At 48.8% G+C, this 24,151-nt stretch overlaps 8 protein-coding genes across 8 annotated transcripts; 3 read left to right on the top strand and 5 right to left on the bottom strand.

The window, feature by feature from the left end:
- The first annotated feature begins 11 nt into the window (after positions 1–11).
- On the top strand, positions 12–3,765 carry BT62DRAFT_966183 (phospholipase A-2-activating protein). Its single transcript, XM_043188806.1, has 18 exons — positions 12–145; positions 193–373; positions 425–581; positions 632–735; positions 786–915; positions 963–1,102; positions 1,163–1,417; positions 1,466–1,524; positions 1,578–1,737; positions 1,789–1,935; positions 1,990–2,222; positions 2,272–2,358; positions 2,409–2,580; positions 2,647–2,870; positions 2,930–3,009; positions 3,062–3,134; positions 3,185–3,250; positions 3,305–3,765. The coding sequence occupies exons 1-18, from the start codon at positions 101–103 to the stop codon at positions 3,434–3,436; spliced, it is 2,445 nt and encodes an 814-aa protein (XP_043041762.1). The 5' UTR covers positions 12–100; the 3' UTR covers positions 3,437–3,765.
- Positions 3,766–4,241: 476 nt separating this feature from the next.
- On the bottom strand, positions 4,242–5,365 carry BT62DRAFT_930350 (uncharacterized protein). Its single transcript, XM_043185911.1, has 7 exons — positions 5,330–5,365; positions 5,213–5,275; positions 5,116–5,155; positions 4,825–4,975; positions 4,684–4,762; positions 4,589–4,632; positions 4,242–4,534 (listed from the first exon to the last, which is right to left on the bottom strand). The coding sequence occupies exons 2-7, from the start codon at positions 5,235–5,237 to the stop codon at positions 4,397–4,399; spliced, it is 477 nt and encodes a 158-aa protein (XP_043041763.1). The 5' UTR covers positions 5,238–5,275; positions 5,330–5,365; the 3' UTR covers positions 4,242–4,396.
- Positions 5,366–5,447: 82 nt separating this feature from the next.
- Positions 5,448–6,508, top strand: BT62DRAFT_986243 (uncharacterized protein). The gene is made up of 6 exons (XM_043189993.1): positions 5,448–5,529; positions 5,582–5,653; positions 5,709–5,779; positions 5,836–5,915; positions 5,970–6,099; positions 6,157–6,508. Exons 1-6 carry the CDS (start codon positions 5,455–5,457, stop codon positions 6,197–6,199), a joined length of 471 nt encoding a protein of 156 aa, XP_043041764.1. The 5' UTR covers positions 5,448–5,454; the 3' UTR covers positions 6,200–6,508.
- On the bottom strand, positions 6,281–9,465 carry BT62DRAFT_986245 (WD40 repeat-like protein). The gene is made up of 4 exons (XM_043189994.1): positions 9,375–9,465; positions 7,791–9,324; positions 7,560–7,734; positions 6,281–7,508 (listed from the first exon to the last, which is right to left on the bottom strand). The coding sequence occupies exons 1-4, from the start codon at positions 9,428–9,430 to the stop codon at positions 6,562–6,564; spliced, it is 2,712 nt and encodes a 903-aa protein (XP_043041765.1). The 5' UTR covers positions 9,431–9,465; the 3' UTR covers positions 6,281–6,561.
- Positions 9,466–12,700: 3,235 nt separating this feature from the next.
- Positions 12,701–14,743, bottom strand: BT62DRAFT_1074755 (uncharacterized protein; the record flags this gene model as incomplete). Its single annotated transcript, XM_043179044.1, has 5 exons — positions 14,277–14,743; positions 14,065–14,145; positions 13,865–13,984; positions 13,288–13,391; positions 12,701–12,910 (listed from the first exon to the last, which is right to left on the bottom strand). The coding sequence occupies exons 1-5, from the start codon at positions 14,608–14,610 to the stop codon at positions 12,701–12,703; spliced, it is 849 nt and encodes a 282-aa protein (XP_043041766.1). The 5' UTR covers positions 14,611–14,743.
- A 663-nt stretch (positions 14,744–15,406) lies between these two features.
- BT62DRAFT_890820 (uncharacterized protein) lies at positions 15,407–18,608 on the top strand (the record flags this gene model as incomplete). Its single annotated transcript, XM_043183038.1, has 13 exons — positions 15,407–15,735; positions 15,789–15,920; positions 15,970–16,346; positions 16,394–16,499; positions 16,551–16,569; positions 16,623–16,701; positions 16,750–16,963; positions 17,019–17,195; positions 17,253–17,331; positions 17,386–17,551; positions 17,602–17,867; positions 17,923–18,355; positions 18,406–18,608. The coding sequence occupies 13 exons, from the start codon at positions 15,407–15,409 to the stop codon at positions 18,606–18,608; spliced, it is 2,580 nt and encodes an 859-aa protein (XP_043041767.1).
- An 835-nt stretch (positions 18,609–19,443) lies between these two features.
- On the bottom strand, positions 19,444–22,047 carry BT62DRAFT_762646 (uncharacterized protein). The gene is made up of 6 exons (XM_043182187.1): positions 21,262–22,047; positions 20,545–21,207; positions 19,948–20,493; positions 19,645–19,892; positions 19,499–19,594; positions 19,444–19,451 (listed from the first exon to the last, which is right to left on the bottom strand). The coding sequence occupies exons 1-5, from the start codon at positions 21,913–21,915 to the stop codon at positions 19,576–19,578; spliced, it is 2,130 nt and encodes a 709-aa protein (XP_043041768.1). The 5' UTR covers positions 21,916–22,047; the 3' UTR covers positions 19,444–19,451; positions 19,499–19,575.
- Positions 22,048–22,170: 123 nt separating this feature from the next.
- Positions 22,171–23,879, bottom strand: BT62DRAFT_930356 (Clavaminate synthase-like protein). The gene is made up of 9 exons (XM_043185912.1): positions 23,616–23,879; positions 23,435–23,545; positions 23,317–23,387; positions 23,187–23,256; positions 23,015–23,131; positions 22,709–22,961; positions 22,503–22,659; positions 22,365–22,452; positions 22,171–22,313 (listed from the first exon to the last, which is right to left on the bottom strand). The coding sequence occupies exons 1-9, from the start codon at positions 23,841–23,843 to the stop codon at positions 22,296–22,298; spliced, it is 1,113 nt and encodes a 370-aa protein (XP_043041769.1). The 5' UTR covers positions 23,844–23,879; the 3' UTR covers positions 22,171–22,295.
- Positions 23,880–24,151: the final 272 nt, after the last annotated feature.

The raw sequence follows: 24,151 nt of genomic DNA on the forward strand, positions 1-24,151 counted from the left end.
TCCGGGGTATCCATTTCTGTTCTCACTTGCCAACTTCGGATCGGCATTTGTACCCTCATTGTTCTTTCTATCTACTTTCATCTGGACAACTCTCGGCAATATGCCCTACAAACTTTCTGCTACACTTGCCGCTCATACTTTAGATGTTTGTTACCGTTCATTACGCTTGACAGGCGAACTGATTATTCGCAGGTGCGCGGCGTAGTGGCACCGACGAACGACCTCGTCTTGTCTGCATCGAGAGATTCCACCGCGATTTCGTGGCAACGCTCTTCATCGTCCTCGCCCTTTGCTCCAGAGTCGGTGTTGCGTGCGGGGTCGCGATACGTAAACGCGGTGGCGTATATCTCATCATCCGTGGAGAATTCGAAGGGTAACTCCTTGCTCGCCATCCTGGGTAACATACGCTGAGGCTCTTTACAAGGATATGCTGTTACTGGCGGCCAGGACACCGTGATTAACGTCTTCTCGCTAGATTCTCCCAAGGACGATCCCGATTACACTTTGTTGGGTCATTCGGAGAATGTTTGTGCATTAGATGTGTCGGCTGGCGGTACTATCATATCGGGCTCGTGGGATAGGTGCGCTACATTTGGCTTCACGAAAAGAAACGGATTTCACCGCGAATTAGGACGGGCAAAGTATGGAAATCCTTCCAGTTGGCGTACGACTTGAAGGGACACGACCAGTCTGTGTGGGCTGTCCTGGCTGTCGATGAAGAGCAGTTCCTAACGGGTGCGTTTATCTAAATTCCTCTGACTCACTCCTCTCATACTTTTGAATAGCATCCGCGGATAAAACCATTAAACTCTGGCAACAACATAAATGCATTTCCACTTTCAAAGGACACCGTGACGCCGTTCGCGGCTTGGCTCTGGTTCCTGACATTGGCTTTGCTTCTTGTTCAAATGACAGGTACAGTCTTCTCTTTAGGGTTGTGCTGATACTGACTTCTGTAACAGCGAAATCCGTGTTTGGACACTTGGTGGCGACCTTATTCATTCATTATCGGGTCATACATCTTTTGTTTACAGCCTATCCGTACTACCTAACGGTGACATCGTTTCCGGCGGCGAGGACCGATCTGTACGTGTTTGGAAAGGTGCCCTTTTATCCTTCCCTCTCTTCTATTTGTCAGACTTATTCAGTATGTCCTTTGAAGACGGGGAATGCACCCAAGTCATCACACACCCTGCTATATCCGTATGGACTGTATCCTCAATGCCTAATGGTGACATTGTTAGTGGCTGTAGTGATGGAGTGGTGCGCGTATTCAGTGCCTCCGAAGAGCGCTGGGCATCAGAAGCAGACTTGAAAGCATACGACAGCGCTGTAGCTAGTCAAGCTCTTCCCTCCCAACAGGTAGGAGATGTGAAAAAAAGTGACCTTCCTGGCCCAGAAGCACTGAGTACTCCAGGTAAGCGCAAACTTTTTACTTCTCACTCTGTATAACCTTGTCGATAAGGTGATGCGCCCGGTAAGGTCAAAATGATCCGGAATGGTAATGTTGTCGAAGCACACGAGGTACGCTTTTCTATTGAACCTATCCGCGTCGTTGGTTTCTAAGGATGGCTTAGTGGGATGCCACTAGTTTCACATGGAAAAAAATTGGAGACGTTGTTGACGCGGTCGGCCAGGGTCGGCGACAGCTCCATGAAGGCAAGGAGTATGACTACGTATTTGACGTTGACATTCAAGACGGGGTGCCTCCTTTGAAGCTCCCTTATAACGCCTCGGGTGCGCACTTTTTTTTTTTGATGAAAATCGCCGGACGGACTTTCCGCGTAGAAAACCCATATGCTGCCGCCCAACGGTTCCTTGAAAAGAACGACCTACCACTAAGCTATATCGATCAGGTGGTACGGTTCATCGAGAAAAATACCTCCGGTGTAAATCTGGGGTCCGGTGGAGAGGAATATGTGGATCCATTTACGGGTAATATCATATTTTTTGATGTCCTGGGTTGAAGAAAATTCACCTCGTTACCAGGTGCGTCCCGGTATAGAAGTTCTGCTGCTTCTGTTCCCGCTTCAGGCCCTCCATCAGCCTATGTGGATCCTTATACCGGCGCTTCTCGGTATATGGCGAGTTCTTCCACTCCCGCGACGGCTCAACCTGCTTCCTCTTCTGCCTACATGGATCCTTTCACTGGCGCGTCAAGGTACTCCGGTGCACCACCCCAGAGCGCACCGCCGCCGCCCAAACCGTCAATTCTGCCAGTTGTAGGTATATTGACCAGGCGATTACGCTCAAATGCTCATTGTCTATTAGCCGACTCCCTTGACATTCAAGCAGGCCAACGTATCTGCAATGCAAAGCAAACTCTTCGAGTTCAATGATAGTCTGAGCCATGAAATTGTTGGTGTATATTGCCCCCTAACTTCCTGCCTTTAACTGACGAATTTTAGTCAACTGCCACGTTGGCCATGTATCCTCAAGAGGTCACGGCTGTCGACGATATCTTTGTCTATTTGTCAACGGTTTCGCCGACGTCATCAGGACCCTCATTGATGTCTGCTTCACATGCCGATGCTATCTCACACATCCTAGAAAGATGGCCTCAGTCGCAGTTGTTCCCTGGTTTGTTTCTGGCCTACTGCCACCCCCCTCCATGCCCGCACTGATACTGGACCTTGCTCCTTTTAGTTCTTGATTTAGCTCGCCTCATGACCGGGTTCTGCCCGGATGTTTTCGCAACATCCGGTGCAAGGAACCAGCTCTTACAGACTCTGCTCACGGCCGGGGAATGGGACTCTCCTTGGGTGGCCCCTTTAAGCAGGGACCGGCAGACAAATGTATCGCTTGTTTTGAGGGCTCTGGCGAATACGCTTCAAGAGAAAGCCCAGATAGACGAGACGTGGCCGAACGGGGTATGGCGCAATATCTGATGACACGATGTGCTTTCTTTGACACGGACCCTCGTTTTTAGATATTGCAAGCTTTGGACGCAGTTGATTTTCCTGTGTTGGATAAGAGAAACCGGCTCCCGTTGGCTTCTCTTTTGTTCAAGTGCGTACGGTCATCCTCTGTCCTAATGTCGATTGTTCTGACGAGCTCGTAGCATCTCATGTGTAGCCCTCCGCACACAGTTACCTCCAGACCAGCATGAGCTTCACATCACATTGACACTTCGGGTATGTGTTCCGCAGTTCCGTAGGGATAAGCGTTGATCGTTCTGTTTTAGCTTCTACGGCTGGAGATAAACGAATCGGAAGTTGTTTACCGTGGCCTTGTCGGGCTTGGCAATGCGGTGAGCATATGAATGATTTCTCCCCTGGAGCACTTTCTAATGAGCCAATGGTAGCTACTTGCATTGAAAAGACAGGGCTCGACCACCTCTCAGGTGGACGCTATCCCACCAATACTCACTTCTCTGGAAAACAAGTATCCGGAGGAGCGGGTCCTGAATATAATTCGAGAGATCTCCGCACTGTAAGAATGGGATATAGGTTGTTTATGTTCTCTCCTTTCTCGTTGTTCATGGATTTAGAATCTGGACCATAATAAGAGGGCTCTTCTCTACGTGATATCAGTTTTTTCTTTCTTTCCTCCTGCCGACTCATGCTAGCTTTACTTTGTGCCTTTTCGTGGAATGGTTTCGCGGTTTTGCGCTACTCTTGAAAGATGAATTGTGATATTAAAGACTGGGATATAATGACGATGTATCAAACACGGATGGTACCTATCCTTATGTGCTAGTCTACTAGTACTAGTGACATGATTGTGGTTTCGGGTGATGGAGAATCAGAATCGGCGTTTATCTGCTGAATGTGGTCTGCTAGGGAGCAGAGCCTATTGTTTGAGTGTGGAGCTTACGACTGAGCGCCATTCTATTTTCGTCTGCAGAGGTCTCTCCGTTCGTTGCCTGGTTTGGGAAAGCCCGTTTTACTCGGGGATGAACGCCACAATATCGAAGCTCCAGCTGAGTGATGCTTGCCGCCCGGTGCGCCTCGTAGCGAAGAGGCGGAGTGAGGTCCTATAGTGCATAAGTAACATGTACAGGCCAATACTTGTAGTCTTCCGGAACGAATGGGATGAACGGTGGCTATGTGACTGAGGATCTCTTATGTTGGTAGAATTTCGATGTTCCGATTTACGCCTCATTGTTAAGCGAGGACTGGCTACGTGGCCTCGTAGAGCAATAGGGATATATCCAAAGACGAAGATTTAGTCGAGGAGAGGTGATTTGAACTCAGCGCCAACATAAGAGCGCCTTGAGGTCGACGGATGATGCTGTAAGAACCATCCTCAAATTTGTCACATTGTAGGTCGCTGACTACAGCTGGTTAGCGCCATCTAATCCGAACCCAGCATAACCTGGACACGGTATGAATCAGCTTCTAATTCCTCTGCGGCTTCGGGTATGTATCTTTACAAGGTTTGCCAATTGGAATTCTTATGACGACTCTATAAGAGACGAAGGGGCGGCACCCTTCTTCGATTTCGCCCCTCCCTTCGCATTCGCACTGGCATTCCCACTAGAGTCGCCGACGTACTGGTATCTCCGTGAATCGATGGTGAACGTGACAGGGCCCTAAATACAAAGTTTAACGCCTCCGATTGTAAGAATTGGCGCCAGGAGACCTACGTCGTTTGTCAGGCTGACGTTCATCATCGCCCCAAATTTCCCATCTGAAACAAACGGGTCAAGGTCGGAATATTGCGTCGACAGATAGGGCGTACCTTTGACTCTTTCTGGGACATACGCGTCCCGGAGCATATCCAAAAAGGTACCGTACAATCCGCGGGCGGGATCTGTAGACTGCCAGAGGAAAATTATCAGCCAGGGAATTCGGACGTCCGTACCCCCGACGGATGACGAACCATCGCAAGGTGGAAATCTGGTTTATCTTTGGTAGTATTTGCCAGCAAAGTAAACTGCGAAACACATAGAATTTCCCCTTGTATATCTTTCACGCTGGCCTTCCACATCCTGTTGGGATCTGTCGGATCTGAAAACACGCGTAACGACAGACTGGCCAAGTCCGAAGAGTCACTGAGAGGGAGATCACAAGACAAGGGCTTGTGGCAGACCTTCGAGGGAAAAAATCGAGCGAACGGCGCAAGTTCGGAAAAGTGAATGTATGCCGAAGACAATGACAAAGTTGCACACACATTTTTTTAATCGTGGAAGAGACGTCGGAGGTAGTATCATCTGTTCTGGATTTGAATCAAAGATGGCAAAGCGCGAGGTCAGTGGTGGGTAACAGACCTGAGCCTATACCGATGAAGACCATCAAACCTCGAGATATTTTAGATACGAGGTCGTTGTCAACTGGGGGGGGAACGTGATGGTCAAAGGGTGAGATAGTCGGAAGGAAATCATTACCTGTAACCGACGCCGAAGACACACGCTGTATAACGGCTCGCATAGCCAATGAAGTGGTGTTCGTTTGAAGGGACCCGCCGGCGTGAGTGGCTGTGCTGATTTCTGCTTTCCGTCAGAACTCGAACATGTCCGATACAGTCGTTTTCGAAACAAGCTTAGGAGACATACAGTTCGAACTGTACTTTGATCATGCGCCAAAGGTACCTCTCTCTCGCGCTTTTCTTCCCTTCCACCACTTTTCTCAGCTTCCAGACGTGCAAAAATTTTGCAGAGCTCGCCAAGCGTGGGTACTACAACGGGGTCACATTCCACAGAATCATTTCCGTGCGTGGCTGGGATATGTGTCGACTGGTGAATCGCTTCCAATCGCCTCCCGTAGGATTTCATGATTCAAGGAGGAGACCCGACGGGAACTGGACGTGGGGGGACGAGCATCTACGGGCAAAAGTTGTACGTGCGAAGAGTTGGTTGTATCGCCGCGGAGTTCCGTCTGACGAAGGAAGCAGTGAGGATGAAATACATCCGGAGCTGAGGTTTACTGGCGCCGGAATACTTGCGATGGCGAATTCAGGACCGAATAGTAATGGTAGGGCATGGTGGGACCGTATTCTTCAAGTTGGGATGCTGACTTGGTCTGCAGGTTCTCAGTTTTTCATAACATTAGGTCCCACTCCGTACTTGGATAATAAGCATACCATCTTTGGAAGGGTCAGCTCCGGAATGAGGGTGGTCCAGCGTCTGGGGGCAGTAGCAGTTGATGCGCAAGATCGGTATGTTTTTCTCTTTGCAGGTCACGAAACCTCATTCGCTGAATATGTCAACCTTAGGCCACGAGAAGACGTGAAAATTCACAAAGCTCGGCTCGTTTAAACAACCCAATGGCCATCATTACCTGCTTCCAGGCTTGGCTTTTTGGGCACACCCCGCCTCCTTCCCGTGTATTCGACTTTTGAACACGTGTATACGAGCCATTTCGTTCTCAATACCGGGATCTTGTAGTCAGATCACTATACACCGTCCTCTTGAGGTATTGAAATATAGAAAAAACAGAGAGAGATCCTGGTCAATGGTAGCAGTACATTACGTGAAGAGCAATGAGGGTAACGGATAGAACCTAAAATCCCAACGAGTAGACGATATATGTATCAAAATTATATGGACAAGCCAACAAGCCTACTGTGTCGGCAGTCCAAGGTATTCTAGGGAATACGAAAAAGAAAGAATACCTGTCATCATCGTCGTCGCGTTCCATGAATTCGTGCCCGGCAGCGGCTTGATCCTTCGTTCGATAGGTTTGTGTGGCTCACAGCCGAAGAAGAGGTCGCACTACGACGGGTCGACAAGCGCACTTTACTAGAAGAGCTTGTCGCAGTCACCGACGCCCACCTCGAGGCTCTGACCCCGTCCACTTCTTCATCATCCGACGCATGGGCAAGATCTCCTTCATCGGTTTCCTTAGCAGCACCTTGACGGTGACGTCGGGTGAATGTAGCGTGAGTGTCCAGCTCGTCGTCAATCTCAATGTCACCCACAGACTCGCTCTCTGAGGGTATCAGATCCTCATCCATAGCATCTACATCGGCTTGCTCTTGCTCGTCATCTTCATCATCCATCTCACTAGCACCCCGGATGCTGAATATCCCCTCCCCCTCGTCTTCTTCATCGTCAGTGAAGTCTTCATCATATGTCCAGTTGGGAGGCTCCCCGATCCAGTCTTCATCGTCGGGCCTCCCAAAGTCCCAAACATCCAGGACCGTAGTGTCATTCCTATTGCTTGCAGCAACGCACCATCGGCCTTCAAATACCACCTGCCATACTCCTGTAATTCCCGTCAACAAGTCTCTTACGACAGTACCGTCGCGAACATTCCACATCTTTAGCGTCCCATCGGAACCGCTGAGGACTTTGAATTCGTCATGCTGGAAGCAAGTGATGGCTCCAGTGTGAGCGGCAAGAGTGTGCTTCAGCTCGCCAGTGTCCGGATCCCAGATACGTAGCGTCGAATCAGCGGCTGCAGACACCAGATAGGAAGGCGATAATCCCAAAAGACCAACTAGCGAAGTATGTCCGGTCAGGGTATGCTGACACTGCCCCGTCTGCAGATTCCATACGCGGACGGTTCCGTCCATAGAACCGGAGCATGCTTGATTGCGTGTTGGATCAAGGACGACGCTATACACTGTGAAAAGGTGTTATGAGTACCATGAATAAAGAACATAAAGATACGAACCTTTCTGAGTGTGCCCGGTCAGAACAAATTTGCACTGTCCAGTGACTATATCCCAGATACGAACACTACAATCGTAGCTTCCGGAAACTAGGGTACGTCCCCTAGTAGCGAGTGCTCGTACGGCTTGGTCATGACCTTCGAGGTGTAATCTATGGTATGGATTTTCTTCGGCATCCTGAGGTTAAATTATGTCAGGACGGAACAGGATAATAATCAACCTTAAAGACCTACACAGACATCCGCGGGATCTAGGTCAGCATCGTCTGAGCCGTAGCAACGATATTCGGGTTCGCCTGCTTTCGGAAGTGTCCAAACCCTCAAGGAGTGATCTCTACTTCCTGTGACGATGACAGGTCGTTTGGGCCACTTCTCCCTTGTTATGACTCCAGACTCTTGTTCCACGTCTACCCACTCTGGTTTTACGATGGCGAGGCACCGTACAGTGCTGGTATGACCGCCAAAAACGTGCGTACAGCGACCAGTAGTCAGATTCCAAATCCTAACCGTACGATCCGTCGACCCACTAACAAGAATGTCCTTAGTTGCGGCCAGAGCCCACACACCTCCTTCATGCCCGTCAAGTGAACGAAGGAGATCGCCAGTCATAGGACAGTACACGTGAATAGAATGATCGTCGGAGGCGGAAATGATACGACCATGGGAAAATATCAAGCATGTGACAACAGATGAACCATGGGCGAAGAAAGATCTGTGCTTGGGCTCAGAGTTTTGAACCCATCGCGTGCGGGTTAAATGGCGAGACTTAAATAGTATTTTGTAAGGATGGGGCAGGGGCAATGCAGAGGTCATGGAGTTATATTCTCGCTGTCGACGAGCAAGAATAGCTTTGGCGAATGCATTTTCGGACTCCCCACCAAACCATATATTCGTAGTTTTGAGAAGGTCACGCCAAAGGACGGGGTCAGAGTCTATTATAGCCTGCCAGGGCCTGGATACACGTGAAGCACGAGCCAGCGCTTCATAAGGGAGGAAACTCAGAATGAGAGAGACGAGCTCTGCGGGTAGGAGAGTCAGGAAATCACGAGCTAATGTGGGCGTCAAAACGGAATGCAAGGTGCGCAGGACAGGTAGGGGTGAATGACGGAGGAGAGTCAACAAGAAATGAGACTGTAGGGGAGCAGGTAGACTTGTGAAATGTGTCACCAGGGAGGGCAGAGTAAGAAGAGTGGTTAACGACAGGTCTGGTTGGAGAGGCGCCTGTGGTAATGGCGAGGATGTGCCACTTGGCGGCGCTGACGGCCATATTGTCTCTGGGGGAGGTGAACCATGAGGTGAAGGTAAGGGCGAAGGCGGCGCGGCAGCATTCATTGTCGAGATGGGAGGTAGTCCACCCGATCTTGCCTTTTTCCTGGGCGGCGGTGGACTTGAATCCATGTCCGCGGTGGATTCCACGCCTTCCATCATGCCTTCGCCAGCATGCGAGCGTTTTTTGCCATAACGCTCAAGAGCTTCGGCAAGACCGACGACGGTGGATTGCTCTGCATCTTCATCGCGTCTCAGCATACGCCATCCATTGCCCGAAGCGAGCTCCTGCTCTTCCTGCATCTCATGATCACCGTCATCACCGTCGCGAAAAGTCGCGCGTGAGCCTCCAGGAAACGTCAAAGGAAAGAGTCGGAGAGATTGTGGAAGGGTGGCATGAAGTAGAGGGTAATTCTTTGGATCTTTGGGCGAAGACGGAGGCGGCAGCGGAGGCAAATGTATTGGCGCGTACGTCGTCGTAGTCGTAGTCGTTGTGACCACGCTAGCAAGCCGTCAGTAGGTTCCCGTGCACTCAATAGAAAAGATACGTACGTTGTCGTGTTTACAGATGGCTGTAAGACAAGCAAAGGACGTTGTGGAGGGCTCATCGCGGACCAGAATGGTGGTAAGAGTCCAACGCCGAAAGAGCACAGAAGCACACTACAAGCTTGTAGTTCCAAATATGGCAGCGGAGTTTCAAGTTTATGATCACATGACCGGACAATTGTTCATTGTCCGACAGTCCCAAAGTCCGAAGTTCTCCGAACCTTCGGGCTTAACATCTACTGCACTTTCGTTACTACTATGCTTTGCCTACAGTTTCTTTTGATATGTGCCACATATTATCATTTCCGAGATTAACGGAAGAGCCCATCTTTGTGACACCTTACTCATCGTGACGCCTGACCAGGTTCAAAGTCGAGTTTGCGGTTTACCGTTTACATCGGGACCTACAGACTGAGACTGTATGTTGTGCGGGTGCTAATCTATCCTCGCTCATCTCGGGGGACTAATCTCACGTTCATCATATCCTAATTCCTTATGGGCCTGAGTACTAGTGGTAAAATCTATCCTGTTCAGCACGGATCTCTGTCACAATATCCCCGGACGCGCAGTCTGTAGCCCTGAAACACCTGACCCTTTCTGTTGACTTGCCTTTTCTCTTGTGCTAGGTTCTGACGCCGCATTCCGCGTCGCGGAAGCTATAGTAGTGTGTATACTACTGCCCCGTCCTCTCATTGGTCTCTGAAAAGGATGCGTCTTGGCCAATGGCCAGGTGACGAATAGGACAGCGTCATTTTCTGTCTGTTATTGAGCGCTATCTGCCCTTGGCGCGTCTTGCTCTTAGCCTCGGATCCGTCTCGTGCTGATGTGTGGAAATCTCTCGGTGCCGAATCCTCTATGCATTTAGTTGTCACAGCATGGGTGGCGATTACCCTTGTGCCTAGGACACGACGGTCGTCTAGTCTTCATGAGCGCCACCGACTCTCTCTCATGATTCTGTGAAAAGAGTGACAAAAGTGGTTCCTTATTTCCCAATCAAGAAGCAACTCTAAAGGTTAACGTTTCGTCATTCGTCATTAAACCTTGAAAGGACTTGGAGAAGTTTCCCAAGTATGCTCTCGAGATCACCCTTTCCTTACTGGCCATCGGCGGAAACATTTCCTAGTGCCATGCCTAAGCACTAACGATTTCTTTACAAGTCAAGTCATTTATTCTCTGACTTTGTCAACAACCGATACCCATCTCTGCGTTGCGTCTGATTGCTGCACTTAAAGCTGCTCCTTTAATCTTTTTTCTTGGCCTTCCTGATCATCTGTAAGGGGTGTGCACTTCTTCACAGGCTCATTGATTTTCTCTATTTTCAAGAGTCTTAAAGGGTTTGTAGCATTCATCCTCTTGGCAGACGTGATCCACCAATAAAGGACCGCCACCGGAAACTGCCTTCTCTCGTGCGCGTGCAATTCTGGCATGATCTACTCACGATCCGTTCAACTGGACGCTTTTGACTCGTCACAACGGATCATTGCGGGAAAGAAAACTGCAGATATGGTTTTAGGTAATTAAGGATACAAAATGCACTCGATACAGGAGAAAGCAACACTGACTCCTTCGCAGGCTGATACTGCTGTCCTAAAAAAACATAGAACCGAAACCTTCTGACCATCCTTTTCCTCGGAAGAAACAACTTTTGTGCCTGCTTTCGAAGTTATTCCCTCGCTGCGCAACGTGACATTTGCATGGCTGACGCGAGAACTTCTCAGTCATGCGTAAGAACGACGAATTCAGTTTCACGGGATGGTTTCCACGAATTTAGACGTAAGAGCATTAGGTCCTCGGCAGTTGTACGAGAATGTCCCAGCACCTAGAACCCAGGAAACTTATATATGCCCAATCGTAAAGATGAATAAGTAAATTTTGAAAATATCAAGGTCCGAGCGCTTACAATTGACACCGATCGGAGCCACCGTTTCCATGCCTAATATTGTGAGGAAGGTGAGAAGCAATACGCACTTCGGAGGCGGCGCATATTGCAGAGTCCCGTTTGGAGTACAGCAGAATATGATCACAAAGACTTGGCTCGAAGGCGACGTATATCGTGTCCTCGCTATTGAGATAACCACATACTATTAGCGAATCGGACGTCCCCGATAGGAAGTAAAAGTAGAACTCTTCACGGGCCTGAAAATTCCTAGTTGCACGCAGGCATGGCACAACGCACCCACGCCCAAACCTTCCAAGGTCGAGGACGGCAAGTACAGAAAACAGACGTCATCACGGCCGAGGAAACGAATTTATGGGATCTGAGATATTAACTATTCTGGTGATCGTGCGAGACGCGGCGCAAGCCGTGGTTGATTGGGCTTGTGACAGCGACATTCATTGGCTACATGACACCGTGCCATTCCAAGGATGCTTTCCAACCTAGGGAAAAAGTGATAAGCACCGAACGTTCATCAAGAAAAATCCTGTCCTATCCCACCACTAGCACTTACCACATGACGATATAGTGGCAACAAGTAATGAAAAGTCCTTCAGTCGGAAAATCAGCCGCTCATGAAGGCGCCTTTGATGCCGCGGCAGGGCAATGATCGGCAGCAAACAGTCACTATGCACTGGGAATGAGGCACCGGAGGTTTCTCGTGAGCTTGAATCATTTGCTCATTTCGATTCTTATCAAAGGAAATCCTAGTTCCGAGAACTGTTTAAAGACATTTCGACCTGGATGCCCGGAGACATTAGATATACATTGAATTGGGCATAGCATTGCATATGGTCGTTTTAGATGTGCCCGAAGTCCCCAAGGGCTCCCATAAATGGTGAGGCGACTCTGATCTGCAGATGGCACAGTGAATATTCATTGTTACAGTGTAAAGCTCACCACTGCTTTTTCAAGAAAAGCGCACATGAGGTCGTAAGAAGCGCCGGAAAATATTCAAAATTTTAGTGGCAGGGTATGACCGTCATGAGAAAACGAAGTAATGACTTGACGCAGGGTCTCATAAATTATATTCTTACTTGTGGCGCGTTGGTATGGGTGAAGATTTCGTGTCTAGGCGGTTGGATTACCTAGAACACACCTTGAAGAGGCCTCCCCCGGTCGGAAAACAGTGTCCAGATGATGCCCGGCAACAAAACGAACTGAGTCGAACGGCTTACCATGAAGATAAGTAGTTACTGGATGACGACACCATAAAGGTAGTCATACCAGGCACATGCGGGGCTATTGGACGATCCATGAGACACTGTAAGAGCTTGTGGAACGCCCCTATATGACTGGACCGAGCAGCGTTGTGGCCGTGAGACTCCCTAAAGCTGACCTGAAAATAACGCTAAGAGTTGATATCAGGAGCACAAGGCAAGGAACCGCACCGTCGTCAGTATCCCAGAAAGAAGCAAGGAGTCATATAGAGATATGCGGCCGAGATTGCGTAGCCCCACATATGGTTATTGGCCCTGCGATGCCTAAATATTCGCTGTCGAGACCGCCAGTGCGAAAAGTTCATGACTAGGATCCGCAGACCATCCTCGAATTCCAATGGCAAGTCTATGGGATAGACGATTATGTTCCATAACGTCGCATACCCCTGCATTGGTGCAGTTGAGTAAGCAGGTTAAGGTACCACATGGAGGAGAGTTGTCAGATATCGACCCGTGAGAGAGATGGATGCTTTCCCCACCGCTCATACTTCGATGAACACAAGGAGAGAAAGCCTCTGGCCTGCTATTGAGCGATAAAGAGGGAGGCGCATGCCCAGGGAACAATTATAGGTGGTCACAATACTGACAAGGGAGCAAAAGCCTCCCAAAACACGCCATATTCTTATCATCCGGTTTGACATGAGAGACGTCATCCTGGAACCAAGTGAAAGAAGATAGCAAGAAAGATACAAAGCGATGGCTGTTTAAGCCGAACCTGTCAAGCATCAGTGTTTGATCGAGACACAGAGTGGCATCAGCGCACCGTGAAATACCGCATGTGCATGAGAAGCTTCAGACTGTCGGTCTTTGTAACTCGTAGCAGTTCGGTTGAATCTTTATCGGATAATAAAAACTCCTTCAGAATTTCTGGCCGAGGGGTGACAGTTCACGGGATAAAAAGAAGTCGAACGACGGGGATATATGACCTTGTGCAGAAAACTTTTGAGGGTTAGAGACCCCCTCGCTTACAGGTAGCGTTTCAACAATGAAACGTTCGACAAAAGGTGCCGTAGCACCAAAAAAGTAGCACCGAATTTCAGAGACACGCGTGGAGAAACGTCAAAGACTGATAGGTGGTGAGAGAGAGAGAGTGCATATCAATGTGACAATTGCGTTTTTCGGATATGCCGATTGCCTTAGCGGCATAGTGATCGTGGACACAAGGCCGTAGCAAAGTCTGGAAAAATAAAAATAGGACACTGTACAGATGATCATATATAGACTGTTTTTTTCGAGTCTCTGTTGTGGGACAGGCAGCCAGCAGATCAGCGATGAATGGAGCATTTGATACACCTGCTGCCACTGAGGTAAATCCCCATTGCTTGAAGATCAGGGCATACTGACGGCATCTAAATGTACGGCATTGACCGAATCAACCTTGCAATGAACGCGGTGTTCGTCACAGGTTATGAAACTGAATACGGATTCGTGGATAAAATTCGCGCCTGAAACGGCAGTATCTATGTAGACCATTGAAAAGCAAAATCGATGGGGAAATCAGTTGTAACTGGTTTTTCGCTGCGGAGAAATGACGACTCACGGGAGCGATGAGTCCAGGATTTCTGTATAGCAGAGACCGGGGTCCACCAGGGCAATGCGATGACCTCTGGAAGGTTTGCTGCTGTAGTGTACCAGAGTATTGGGATATAAAAACATGGAAGACTCGACCACGGCTCACATTTGATACTGAGAAATAGTATACGCAGTATAGTAAGCAGACCTTACTGGTACCTTGTGTATAAGTTTTCATACCATTGGGTGACGAGCAAAGTAGCCCACACACTGGATGGGGCCAATATTTAGAGCCAGTCAAAGGGAACCCAGAGAACAGGTAAGGCGCTCCACTCCCATCAGTCCGAAAGAGCGGGGAGGTAAGAAACATTGCACGTAGGTTATACTGCAGATACATGAGATATCTGGGGGTTTGTTTTCCTTCGAGTCGGAGCCTGTTCCTGGGACCTATGCTGCTTAAAGCAGTCGGCTTGATGTCGACACCCGAGACGGCACAAATAGACGTGGAAAGGTGATCCCAGAGACTAAATAGAGAACCGGTAGAGATTTTGTAGCAAAAGGATGACCTGTACATCTTTCGCGTCAAAAGGTGAACCAAATTTGGCCGGGACTGATGATAAAGCCACCGTAAGCTGTATTTACAAAGAAGAGGGGCGGTCAATCAGTGCCGTACTGCCAAGGAGGAACCCGTGGAAGACCAGTTCAGCTTTCTTAGCCTAGTGCATAATTACACCTGACGCGGGGGGCGCCCGTCCAGCTTTGGAATTTGAAGGACCGCGACCAGCTGACCATTCGATCAGAAGAAAAATGGGACATGCGTGACAGTGTGACAGGGATAACTTTGAGGAATACCCCACACATCCCCGCCTGCATACGGTGAAGACCATTATCGGAGAGGTAACTGTAACCCTTTTGTTTCCTTGAGGATAGCCGGTGAATTGCTGATATCTGTTCTCACAGCTGTATAGAGTTGCGGGGCTATCAGAGGCCTCAATCTGTGCTGGGATCTTCCTTTTCTGCACCGTGTCCGAGTTTCTCTAAACGTGGAAAATACGAGGGATCCTGAGGGACACACTTCTCTTTTTCAGAAAGCTCCAATACGGGCTGCTCGTTCTCATTAGCCACGCGCCCCTCCCATCATCCTTGACAAGGTCAAATAGCCATTTCCACACGTGAGTCTTTGCAATCCTCTTTTAAATTCTCTGGATGTTGCCTTTCAACGGACCTTCTTCTTCCTCACAATGCCGGTGCAGACATACTCTTATTCTTCCTACTACCATTCGCCTCACCAGTATTCTCTGCCGTATTCTGACCATGTTCCTCTCTCACCGCAGGATTATTCATTGTCTTCGCCTGACCAGTCGCTTTCCATGCAACCACCACCCTCGCCGTCGATGCCAATTGATCCTGCTCTAGCCCTGTACCCTCCATACTACACAAACTACTCCCAGCCGCCCCAACACATCCCCCCTCATCTGTCTCTGCCTTCAAACTATTCATCGCCTTCGTCACAAGGTTCTGACACAATTGGAACCCCCCCAACTGAACACATGTTCCCAACGTCATCCAATGCCAATGGCAAGAGGCCAGCACCGTCTGGCAATGATTCCAGGAAAAAGGCGCGCAAGGATGATGATTCCGACGTTCGTAGCCCAACTGCGGAGAAGGAGGAGAAAGCAAAGCCCACCAGAGGATCTCGGTATATATATATATATATTTCTCTTTCGAACCTTCTTTCTGACTCTTGCTTAGCGCTTGCACTGTATGTCGCCGACTGAAAATGAAGTGCGTCGGTGCGGAACAAGGACCTCCGTGTAAACGCTGTCAGGCCGGCAACCATGAATGTATCTTCGAAGAATCCAACAGGGGTAAAAGATCTTCCAAGTCCGTCTTACTCATCTACAGCCTCGTAAACGACTCATTATCTCCGCAGAAAGCACGAATTGTTGACGAGGTCAATCAGGAAAATGGAACGGACGTTGGACACCGTTCTCAAGTCGATTGGCAACCCATCTATTGCTTCTGGGATCTTGTCGCGTTCTCCGTCGCCTAGTCCTGCAACGGCAACCACCCAGGCATTGATCGCAGCATCACCTCCTCATTCGCCTGCATCATATCATCGCCAAATGCCGGGTTCACCGAAACTTCATTCTCTACCTGATAACGCTCTGAATCCTCTTGGTCTATTAGTAGAGGCTAGTCTCGCCAATCGTCGTGCTCAAGGGCACGCCAGTGGTATCCTTGCGAGGGGTACTGAATCGAATGGAGGGCCGATTCTCGGTGTTGCTGGTGACAATTACTTCAAACCCGGTAGGAATAACGTCCTTATTCTGGCCCCGATATTTACAAGTTCATAGGTCCTATGACGATTCTGCCACTTCGTCGTCTCTATATTGAGCGCCAAGTGCAACCCGAAATGCTTAGTTTTGTCTCTACAAATGAAGTTGTCAAGCTGTTTAAAATGTTAGTTCTTTCATTGCATTCCGATACGTCGCTTCTCATGCTACTTTCTAGTTACTTTGATCATATGAACGTGAGTGTGTTTTGATAGCAGTTCCCCTAAGTGTCCTCCAATATTGCGTTTAGATGCATACAAATCTCTTGGATAGGAGTTTCCATACTCCCTCCCTCGTGTGTTCTCGGTCGCCATTCCTACTGACCACCAGTGAGTGTCTATATCGTTAGACTACAGCGTGTACTGAGACACGTCCAGTCTGTGCTATATCCAGCAAGTTCTATACCGAGAAGCCAGACTTACACCCACGGCTCAATGAGCTCGCTAAGAAACTAGCGTTCAATGTTCCAGCCCGTGGATACAAGTCTGTGGAGATCGTTCAAGCATACTTGCTTCTTACCCTTTGGGGTTGTGGCGCTGTCGAACGTTTCGAACAAGATAAGACTTGGCTTCTTTTGGGTATGGCCATCAGGTTTGTTTCTCATGATGACGTAGTATTTTTGGTACACTAACCTCACGCGCACTAGGATGGCTACGGATTTAAACTTGCATAGGAAATCCGCGACTGCTACCATCCATGATGGTCCGGATGCACGAGCGCGCGAAATCGAAGTGCATAATCGGGAACGAACATGGATATTCTGCTTTTGCCTTGACAAAAGTTTCAGTGCGCAGATGGGTAAACCTTATTCAATCAAAGAAGAGTGAGTGTCGATGATAAGGGGTCGATTCAGTTCCTGACGGTTTCCGTTCTATACTAGCTTCATTATTCGAAATGTCGATAACTGGTGTAGTCTCCCGTGCGCCGTTCCGTCTGATACGTCATTGGCCGCATACGCTGTACGTTCTCGTTCATCAAGATTCTGAATAATTGCTAATGCTAGTTGCGTATAGGAACTACAAGCGATACTGTCTCACAGTCTTGATTTCCTTTATTCCAATACCGAGACCGGCAATGGACTGCATACAACCCTGGACTACTTGTTGATCATCAGGACATTTGAGGACCAAATATTTACTTTTAGGCGGAAATGGATTGCCAGCTCTGAAACGACCAATGGTAAGCTTCGTCTCTTTAGGAAACCCGCGACTCATTGCCTCCTTTGATAGATAAGACTTCCCTTGAGCATGAATACAAAGCCAGAATCTCAGAGTTTTACTTCAACTACACTCTTCTGGTTCTTAATTCGTTCGGCTTGCAAAATGCTATTGAATCTGCGCCTCTCAACATCGGTCACTTCTTCGCAAGAGTCCATACGTCCGCGATCACTTGCGCTACCATCGTCCGCGACCATTTGGGTCCAAAAGGTTTCATGAAATATTCCCCCGACTCTCATTGTGTTCAAACCTCATACGCGGTACTCAGCTTGCTCAAGGTCTGCTCTTCCTTCTCGTGTGTTATACGTACAAAGCTGATATCAACATACGTAGTTGGTCCGTCCAGAATTCTCCGCATATCTAGAGGACGCGCAGAAGACTCTCACTCTGTGCCATGAAGTCGCGGACGTGCTGGAGAAGGTCTCCGTCAGTCCTCACCACACTACGGCATTATATGGCGGGTTTTTGAAAGCACTCATCACGGCAAAAATGGAAGCCTCGAATGGCGACAGTCATCATTCTGCTTCTACCGTTTCCGCGAAGCAGCAGGAGGCACAGAACAATGGTCCTCCGCCTAGTTACTCCGACCCTTCGTCCGCGCTTGGCGAATTCCATTTCGAGGGCGAGATGGGTCCCGCTATGGACATATCCACCTTCCCTCCAACGATGGCGCCCAATCCATCGGAGGAGGACATCCACAATGCGAGTGGCTTGACCATGGATAGCATACTGAGCAGCAACTTTTGGGATAGCGTGTTGGTACCTGGTAAGGCTCCTCTTCTTTCTTTCGAGTCATCGGTCTTACGCGTCGGGCAGGGTACAGCCTCATGGATGGTTTCAGTGGCGGGTTCGTCTTTGGCGCCAACGGCAGTGGGCTCATCACCCCTCGAGTTGGTTTGTCGCCCTATCATTCTGGCCACAACACCCCCTTGATGAACGGACACAATGATTTGACGCAAATGTCAATCAATGCTGCTTTTGACCAGCCTGACGGCGTAACGGTCAAGCTCGATTCGTAGTTCTTGGTTTTTCTTTTCGTATCTAGTCGTATTATTATGCTGTTTCGCATGCTGTCGTTATGTATCCTTGTGTATATTAACTCAAGTCATTCATGAGGTGTACAGTATCTTACCGTGTATTAGTCCAGCTTACATCTTGTCTTACCTCAGTTCATTAACCACACTTTGATTTTAAAATACACGCAGATTAGATCCTAGCCTTCTCACCTGCAGCACAGTTTGTCGGTCAGTAGCACAAATTGAAATGGTGTTATACAGAATGCACGGCAACAAATAACTACAGCAATAATCAAAATCTTCGAGCCCTTCCGTACGTAGGTCTCGTCCTTGTTCCACCAACCACCATCAACTCCGCCTTCGAATTCCTACTCTTGCGCTCCAACGCCCTTACCTTCTGGTTCCGCAAATGCATGACATCAAAGACCCAGTCAGTCTTCCTACGCAAAGCCTGTCCCTGGTCGTGCAGCTTTTGTTCTTCATCGTTGGATAGCAGCTCCACTGATGTACGGGAACCCTCCTTCCACAAAAGGATCTGTAAAATGGCTTCCGGCAGTAATACATTTTGACAGTACTGTAAACCGATGAGGATTAGAATAATTGGCAGTGCATGTGAAACTCACCTCGATCTTCTCCAGTTGCGAAAGCGACTCATATCTTTCACATCCGATTTGACGAGGAAGGCCTGCATACGTTCCATTGACGTCGTTTGCTGGTGCAGGCCCGTCGTTACCTTCGACGACCACAGTATCTGCATCCTATATAGGGTTAGGATTTCTGAGCCGCCGCAGTAAGAAGACATACAGATGCCGCCCCGTTCGCATACAGCTCAGGCTGACTCGTGTTCTGATGTGCATTGAGAAACTGTTGGGAACGATTCAGAAAGAACAAACCTGGTCAACCAAATCCGTCAGCGGTACACCATCATCTGCACATTGCGAACTATTAAAACGTGGTGTTTGTCTGCCGTTCAAGTCCTCTTCAGCTTCCTGCGATAGAAGGATGAGCAAGTTGCATACTAGTTGAAATCATGACCGACAGAAGGCGCCAAGGACAATGGCGGAGGCTCTTCCGATTGCGACAACACGAAAGACTCGGCGACAAATCCTGGGGACTTAGCCTGGGTACATAGGTAACATATCTGACACTGAGCATCGCATCGCTTACCCTGACTGCGGATTCTTGAGAAGCCGGTCGCGAAGGTATAGACGGCACCTCACTGTCCTGCACAATATCAGATAAAGTCGACGGAGGTCTGAGCGAGTCTCCTTCTGCTTGGGAGATGACCTGTGAAGACGTAAGGCCTTACCGAAGGGCTCTAATAGAATAGAACAGCACTTACAACCTCATGGCCTGCTACCAGTGGCTCCTTTCCTTCAACATTATGAGGTGTGCCATTGGTAATGCCATTGGCGATGGTATGTGTATCTCGACTTGTTTCATCGCCAACTTCTGCCGCGTTTTGCAGCGCCTCTGCGTCGCCAGATGCAGTCTCCTCAACTCCGTCATCTGCTATCTTGTTCGCCACCATCTCATTTCGTAAAGCCCAATGGAGGATGCAATGCGCCAATCTCTCAGCATCGTTCGGGGTCACCGTTCCTCTCTCCCCTGCATTCTGGTTTAGGACTTTCCTAGCCTTCCCTCCCGACATGAACATGTTATGTACCTGCATCGCAGGAGGGTATGCTTCGTTTAGGACGGCTTGTAAGACAGGTTTCGTATAGCAGAATTGTTCGCGTATTGACAGTAAGATGAAGTCAGAAGAAGAAGGCGGAGGGATAGAAGGGATAGGACTGGGTTCTCTGTCGTGCGGTTGACCCACCATGCAGTCGTCGTCGTTATCATCTTTATTAGGTCTGCCGACCATAGTGCTTTCGAATGTCCCAAGCTAGGAAAAAATGTAAGACCGAAACATCTTCAAGGCGACATTCGCGCTCACCTTGCATGTACCAAACCCTTCATCGCCCAGACATTTAAACCATGACCTGGGTACTGTCCGCGTCACCCTATCGAGATATAAAACCTTATACTTTCCCGCCTTCTGATTCCTCGAAACGGGCGGGACATACTCCATGACCTTGGCAGGCCAGTATGACAAATGCAAGTCCGCTTTTTCTCTCGCAAGCACCAATTCACCTGGAATATCAAGTTCCGGATCAGCACCGGGATCGTCCCATGATTCCAGATCCTCTGCTTCGTCGGTATCGGATATTGAAAACCCTGTTAGTTTTTTCCCTTTCCCGGGAGAAACAGACATTGAGGTATGCGTATGACGAACGCTCAGAGCAAAGGCGATGTCTGGTAGGTCGTCTTCCTGGTCTTCCTCCTCCTCTTTCTCCTGCAACATAATACGTAGGGCATCCTGCCACCGTGACCTCATGTTGTCTCTATCCGTTTTCCGTTTCTTTCTGGGAGAACCTTGGAGGTCATCAACAGCTGAAGGAGGTGAGAACATAGGATCATTAAACCGATTGCGTCCCAAGGAGTCAGTCAAGGATAAGACATTATCGGAGCAAGGATGCTCGATGCTAATGCGAGTAAGACATGGATTCAGTTTGCCGAAGGGTGTCACAGTAAGTTGATGTCCGATTAAGCGATGTTTCTATACGCGAAATCAAGGTTTGTCTGTATATCGACAAGCAGTGATTTGCCATACCTTCGCTGGCCACCAAACATATTCCTTCTGATCCTCCTCCTGAAAGACGCTTCCTGCGCTATTGACAAGAACCCATACATACTTTCCAAGGCCATCGAGAGACCATGGTATTTCGAGTGAAGTGGACAGCTTGCTCACTGACGACGAAGACCTCGCCAAGGGAGTGGCCTTAGGACGGTTCACCTTGTGAAACGACGTTGATCGTTTTATAGGCGTAGGAGGCACAGAGGATAGCGGAGACTCTTCACTATCCGACAGGGCAGAGGATGCGTATGAGCGCTTTTTCTTTGACATCGACGGCGTGGATGGGCGAGGAGTGGCTAAATCCGGAGCGGGCTCTCCCTGACTCTGTGTATGTGTCAGTGTCGACGGCGTAGACACAATAGACTTGCGAGGACCTCCTCGACTTCCGCCGCCTCTTCTTCCTCTTCCTCTTCCTCTTCCTCTTCCTCGCCCCGTTCCTCTTCGCTGTCGCGATGGCCGCTCATCGTCATCAGAGTTTCCGGGAGAGTCGTCCAGTTGGCTAGAGAAGCTAGAACTTGCTTTCTTTGCAGCGTTTCGCGCTGGGACAATCTTGTTCTTTAAAGGACTGCCATTAGTACTCATCATTGACCTCGGGTGACCTAGGGTGGTATGTGTACAACTCGTCACCATTTGACCCCCCGAAAATTTTCAGAGGCCCCTTTGGTGAGAATGTCTAATGTAGTGATAGGTGATAAAAGCGAGAATATACAGTGGAACCCAGAAAGTTGTTACAGATCACGTTGCTGGCAGCTGTTGCCGGCGAGGAAATTGCCGAGACTTTCCAGGTCAGCATACGTCGGGTCACAGAAAATGTGATTTGTGACCAACAGCCGGAAGGAAAATGTCTTTGCAAAGTGCATACTTACTATCCTTCTCTCGTAATAATCTCGCATAAGAACTGTTCATAACTTGTTGAGGATAATACAGAAATACAGGTACAAGGCTCTAGATACACTTATATGCTTCGGACAAGATAACCGGGTGTACGCTTTGCAGCAGCAGCAGCCCATTCAGTGATAATGACGGATCTAGAACAAAGTGGTGAATATCCTCCGTATAGGAAAAAGCAGCCAACATACCCTGATACCTGCCAGAAGTTCTACATCATACTCCTCCCCCTTGATAAACGTACCGGTGCCGTAGCTTTTGATTCGGGCCGTCTCCCACCTGGCATATGTCAGACGAACGTTGCTGCGTACCAAAATAAGAGGCCCTACCCGTCAGTGGTGGGAATTTTTTCATGGAAAATGACATGGCCCTCCTCGTGCACCTTCTTTGATGGGAACAGGTCGAGAGGGATGTCATTGAGGAAGTGGGCAAAATGGAAGACACCGAGCCTGCGGTTGTGTCGTTGATCCTCGGGAGGACTGACGACTATGCCACCGATGAGTACACGGAGAGTGAGGCAATTACGAACACCTACCTCGATGCATTGTTCCCTTAAGAATACCGCCGCTCATGAACGACAGCTGATCGCCAATATTAATAACAAGTGCGTTGTCCCGGTGTTTCACGTATCGCCATACATTGTCAGGCATGAGGACTTGGAGTGCGGTGATAGGCTGGGAAACGAGCGTGGAAATGCTGTTGAAATCCGTATGCCCGTTCAGCATCACGCCGTTTGTCTTTGCAGACTCGTCATTCGTCAAAGGGTCGTAAATCATGTACCGCAGAAGCTGCATTCCAAGCATAAGCTCAAGTCCTTCCTTTGAGATGGAGAATGACGTACGTCATGGCCAGTGTTCCCGTCGCTATCCTTGTGGAGCTTCCACAAGTAACCTTCTTCGAGACCAAGAACACCGTCGATGAGATTAAGGATACGTCGCAAAACCTTTTCCCGGGTTTCCTGCGAGATGAACGTATGAGACAAAGGGTGTTTACGAGAAGAGAGACCAATGTACATTCAGATAGGCCTTAATTTCTGGAACGTAAGGCTGTAAAGGCTTCGGGTGTCGACTCGTCGGGTCTATCCTAGTTTTTTAAAAAAAACAGTTAAAAATCACGTATAGCCAAGCAGCAAAGCAGACTTACTGGCCCAGGTAAAAGTTGTAATGCTCTATTCTGTCTCGTACACCATCCTTAATCTCCCAGTAGTTTTGTAGCTATAACGACCGTTAGTAATGAACAAGTCTTCCAGGAATAAACGAACCTTGTAGCCAATAAACGAGCCCTCTTCCTTGATCGGAGCCCTGTGTTGCTCTTTCTCCTCTCTTGACACACCGTCAAACGTTAACTGACCAATAGAGAACTGGCGATTCAGCTGATAAATATCATTGATAACACAGCTAGTAAGCAACCAGACAAGAAGATGAAGAAGTAATATTACTCACAGTTTCTGGTGAGATGCCGTGGCCAACGACGTAGAAGAAACCGTCACGACTCAGAGCCTTCTCAACAGTCTTGACCAGTTCGCTCTTATTCGTGTCGTACAGTGAGAGATCAACCGTAAGTATATCGGCCCATTCGACCTCGGTCTCAGTTACTTTCGGTGCTTCCCATCTCGGAAGAGGGGGGGTAGAGACGGGCACCGTGTCAGTTACAGTGAGTGTGGCGGACATTACACTGAGCAAAGTGAATAGGAGCTTCTGTCTATCTCTCCAGCAAGTCAGCGTATTATACTGACCAGTTTGAAATGGCAACTGGCGACTTACCATGTACCTTTCACGCAAAATTCTCTGCTAATCACGCCATAGCCAATCGCGAACCACAATTCAAAACTTGTGTATTGCGTGAAGATGACTTCACACGCCCAGCAGAGCACGAGATTTGCCATGGATTCCCTACATTAGCTGAACTTTTTGAGTCAGAAGGCTCCAACGGAAAGTTTACTCACCAACTTGATACGACGTCTGGATGGTATCGTTCT

The sequence above is a fragment of the Guyanagaster necrorhizus genome (genome assembly GCF_019112545.1).
Source record: "Guyanagaster necrorhizus MCA 3950 unplaced genomic scaffold BT62scaffold_8, whole genome shotgun sequence".
NCBI classification, from domain to species: Eukaryota; Fungi; Basidiomycota; class Agaricomycetes; order Agaricales; family Physalacriaceae; genus Guyanagaster; species Guyanagaster necrorhizus.

Coding starts and splice junctions, on each gene's coding strand:
- BT62DRAFT_986245 (XM_043189994.1), bottom strand. CDS start 9,430: ATGAGCCCTCCACAACGTCCTTTGCTTGTCTTACAGCCATCTGTAAAC. Junction 9,325..9,374: donor CCATCTGTAAACACGACAAC/GTACGTATCTTT, acceptor ACGGCTTGCTAG/CGTGGTCACAACGACTACGA. Junction 7,735..7,790: donor TAGATCCCGCGGATGTCTGT/GTAGGTCTTTAA, acceptor ATTTAACCTCAG/GATGCCGAAGAAAATCCATA.
- BT62DRAFT_966183 (XM_043188806.1), top strand. CDS start 101: ATGCCCTACAAACTTTCTGCTACACTTGCCGCTCATACTTTAGAT. Junction 1,103..1,162: donor ATCTGTACGTGTTTGGAAAG/GTGCCCTTTTAT, acceptor TGTCCTTTGAAG/ACGGGGAATGCACCCAAGTC. Junction 2,581..2,646: donor TCAGTCGCAGTTGTTCCCTG/GTTTGTTTCTGG, acceptor TGCTCCTTTTAG/TTCTTGATTTAGCTCGCCTC.
- BT62DRAFT_930356 (XM_043185912.1), bottom strand. CDS start 23,843: ATGTCCGCCACACTCACTGTAACTGACACGGTGCCCGTCTCTACCCCC. Junction 22,962..23,014: donor ACGGGAACACTGGCCATGAC/GTACGTCATTCT, acceptor CTTGGAATGCAG/CTTCTGCGGTACATGATTTA. Junction 22,453..22,502: donor AAAATTCCCACCACTGACGG/GTAGGGCCTCTT, acceptor GACATATGCCAG/GTGGGAGACGGCCCGAATCA.
- BT62DRAFT_930350 (XM_043185911.1), bottom strand. CDS start 5,237: ATGGTCTTCATCGGTATAGGCTCAG. Junction 4,763..4,824: donor CAGATTTCCACCTTGCGATG/GTTCGTCATCCG, acceptor TTCCTCTGGCAG/TCTACAGATCCCGCCCGCGG. Junction 4,633..4,683: donor TGTCCCAGAAAGAGTCAAAG/GTACGCCCTATC, acceptor CGTTTGTTTCAG/ATGGGAAATTTGGGGCGATG.
- BT62DRAFT_986243 (XM_043189993.1), top strand. CDS start 5,455: ATGTCCGATACAGTCGTTTTCGAAACAAGCTTAGGAGACATACAGTTC. Junction 5,530..5,581: donor ACTTTGATCATGCGCCAAAG/GTACCTCTCTCT, acceptor CTCAGCTTCCAG/ACGTGCAAAAATTTTGCAGA. Junction 5,654..5,708: donor CATTCCACAGAATCATTTCC/GTGCGTGGCTGG, acceptor CGCCTCCCGTAG/GATTTCATGATTCAAGGAGG.
- BT62DRAFT_762646 (XM_043182187.1), bottom strand. CDS start 21,915: ATGGTGACGAGTTGTACACATACCACCCTAGGTCACCCGAGGTCAATG. Junction 21,208..21,261: donor ATGTTTGGTGGCCAGCGAAG/GTATGGCAAATC, acceptor TTTCGCGTATAG/AAACATCGCTTAATCGGACA. Junction 19,893..19,947: donor TGGTAGCAGGCCATGAGGTT/GTAAGTGCTGTT, acceptor ACGTCTTCACAG/GTCATCTCCCAAGCAGAAGG.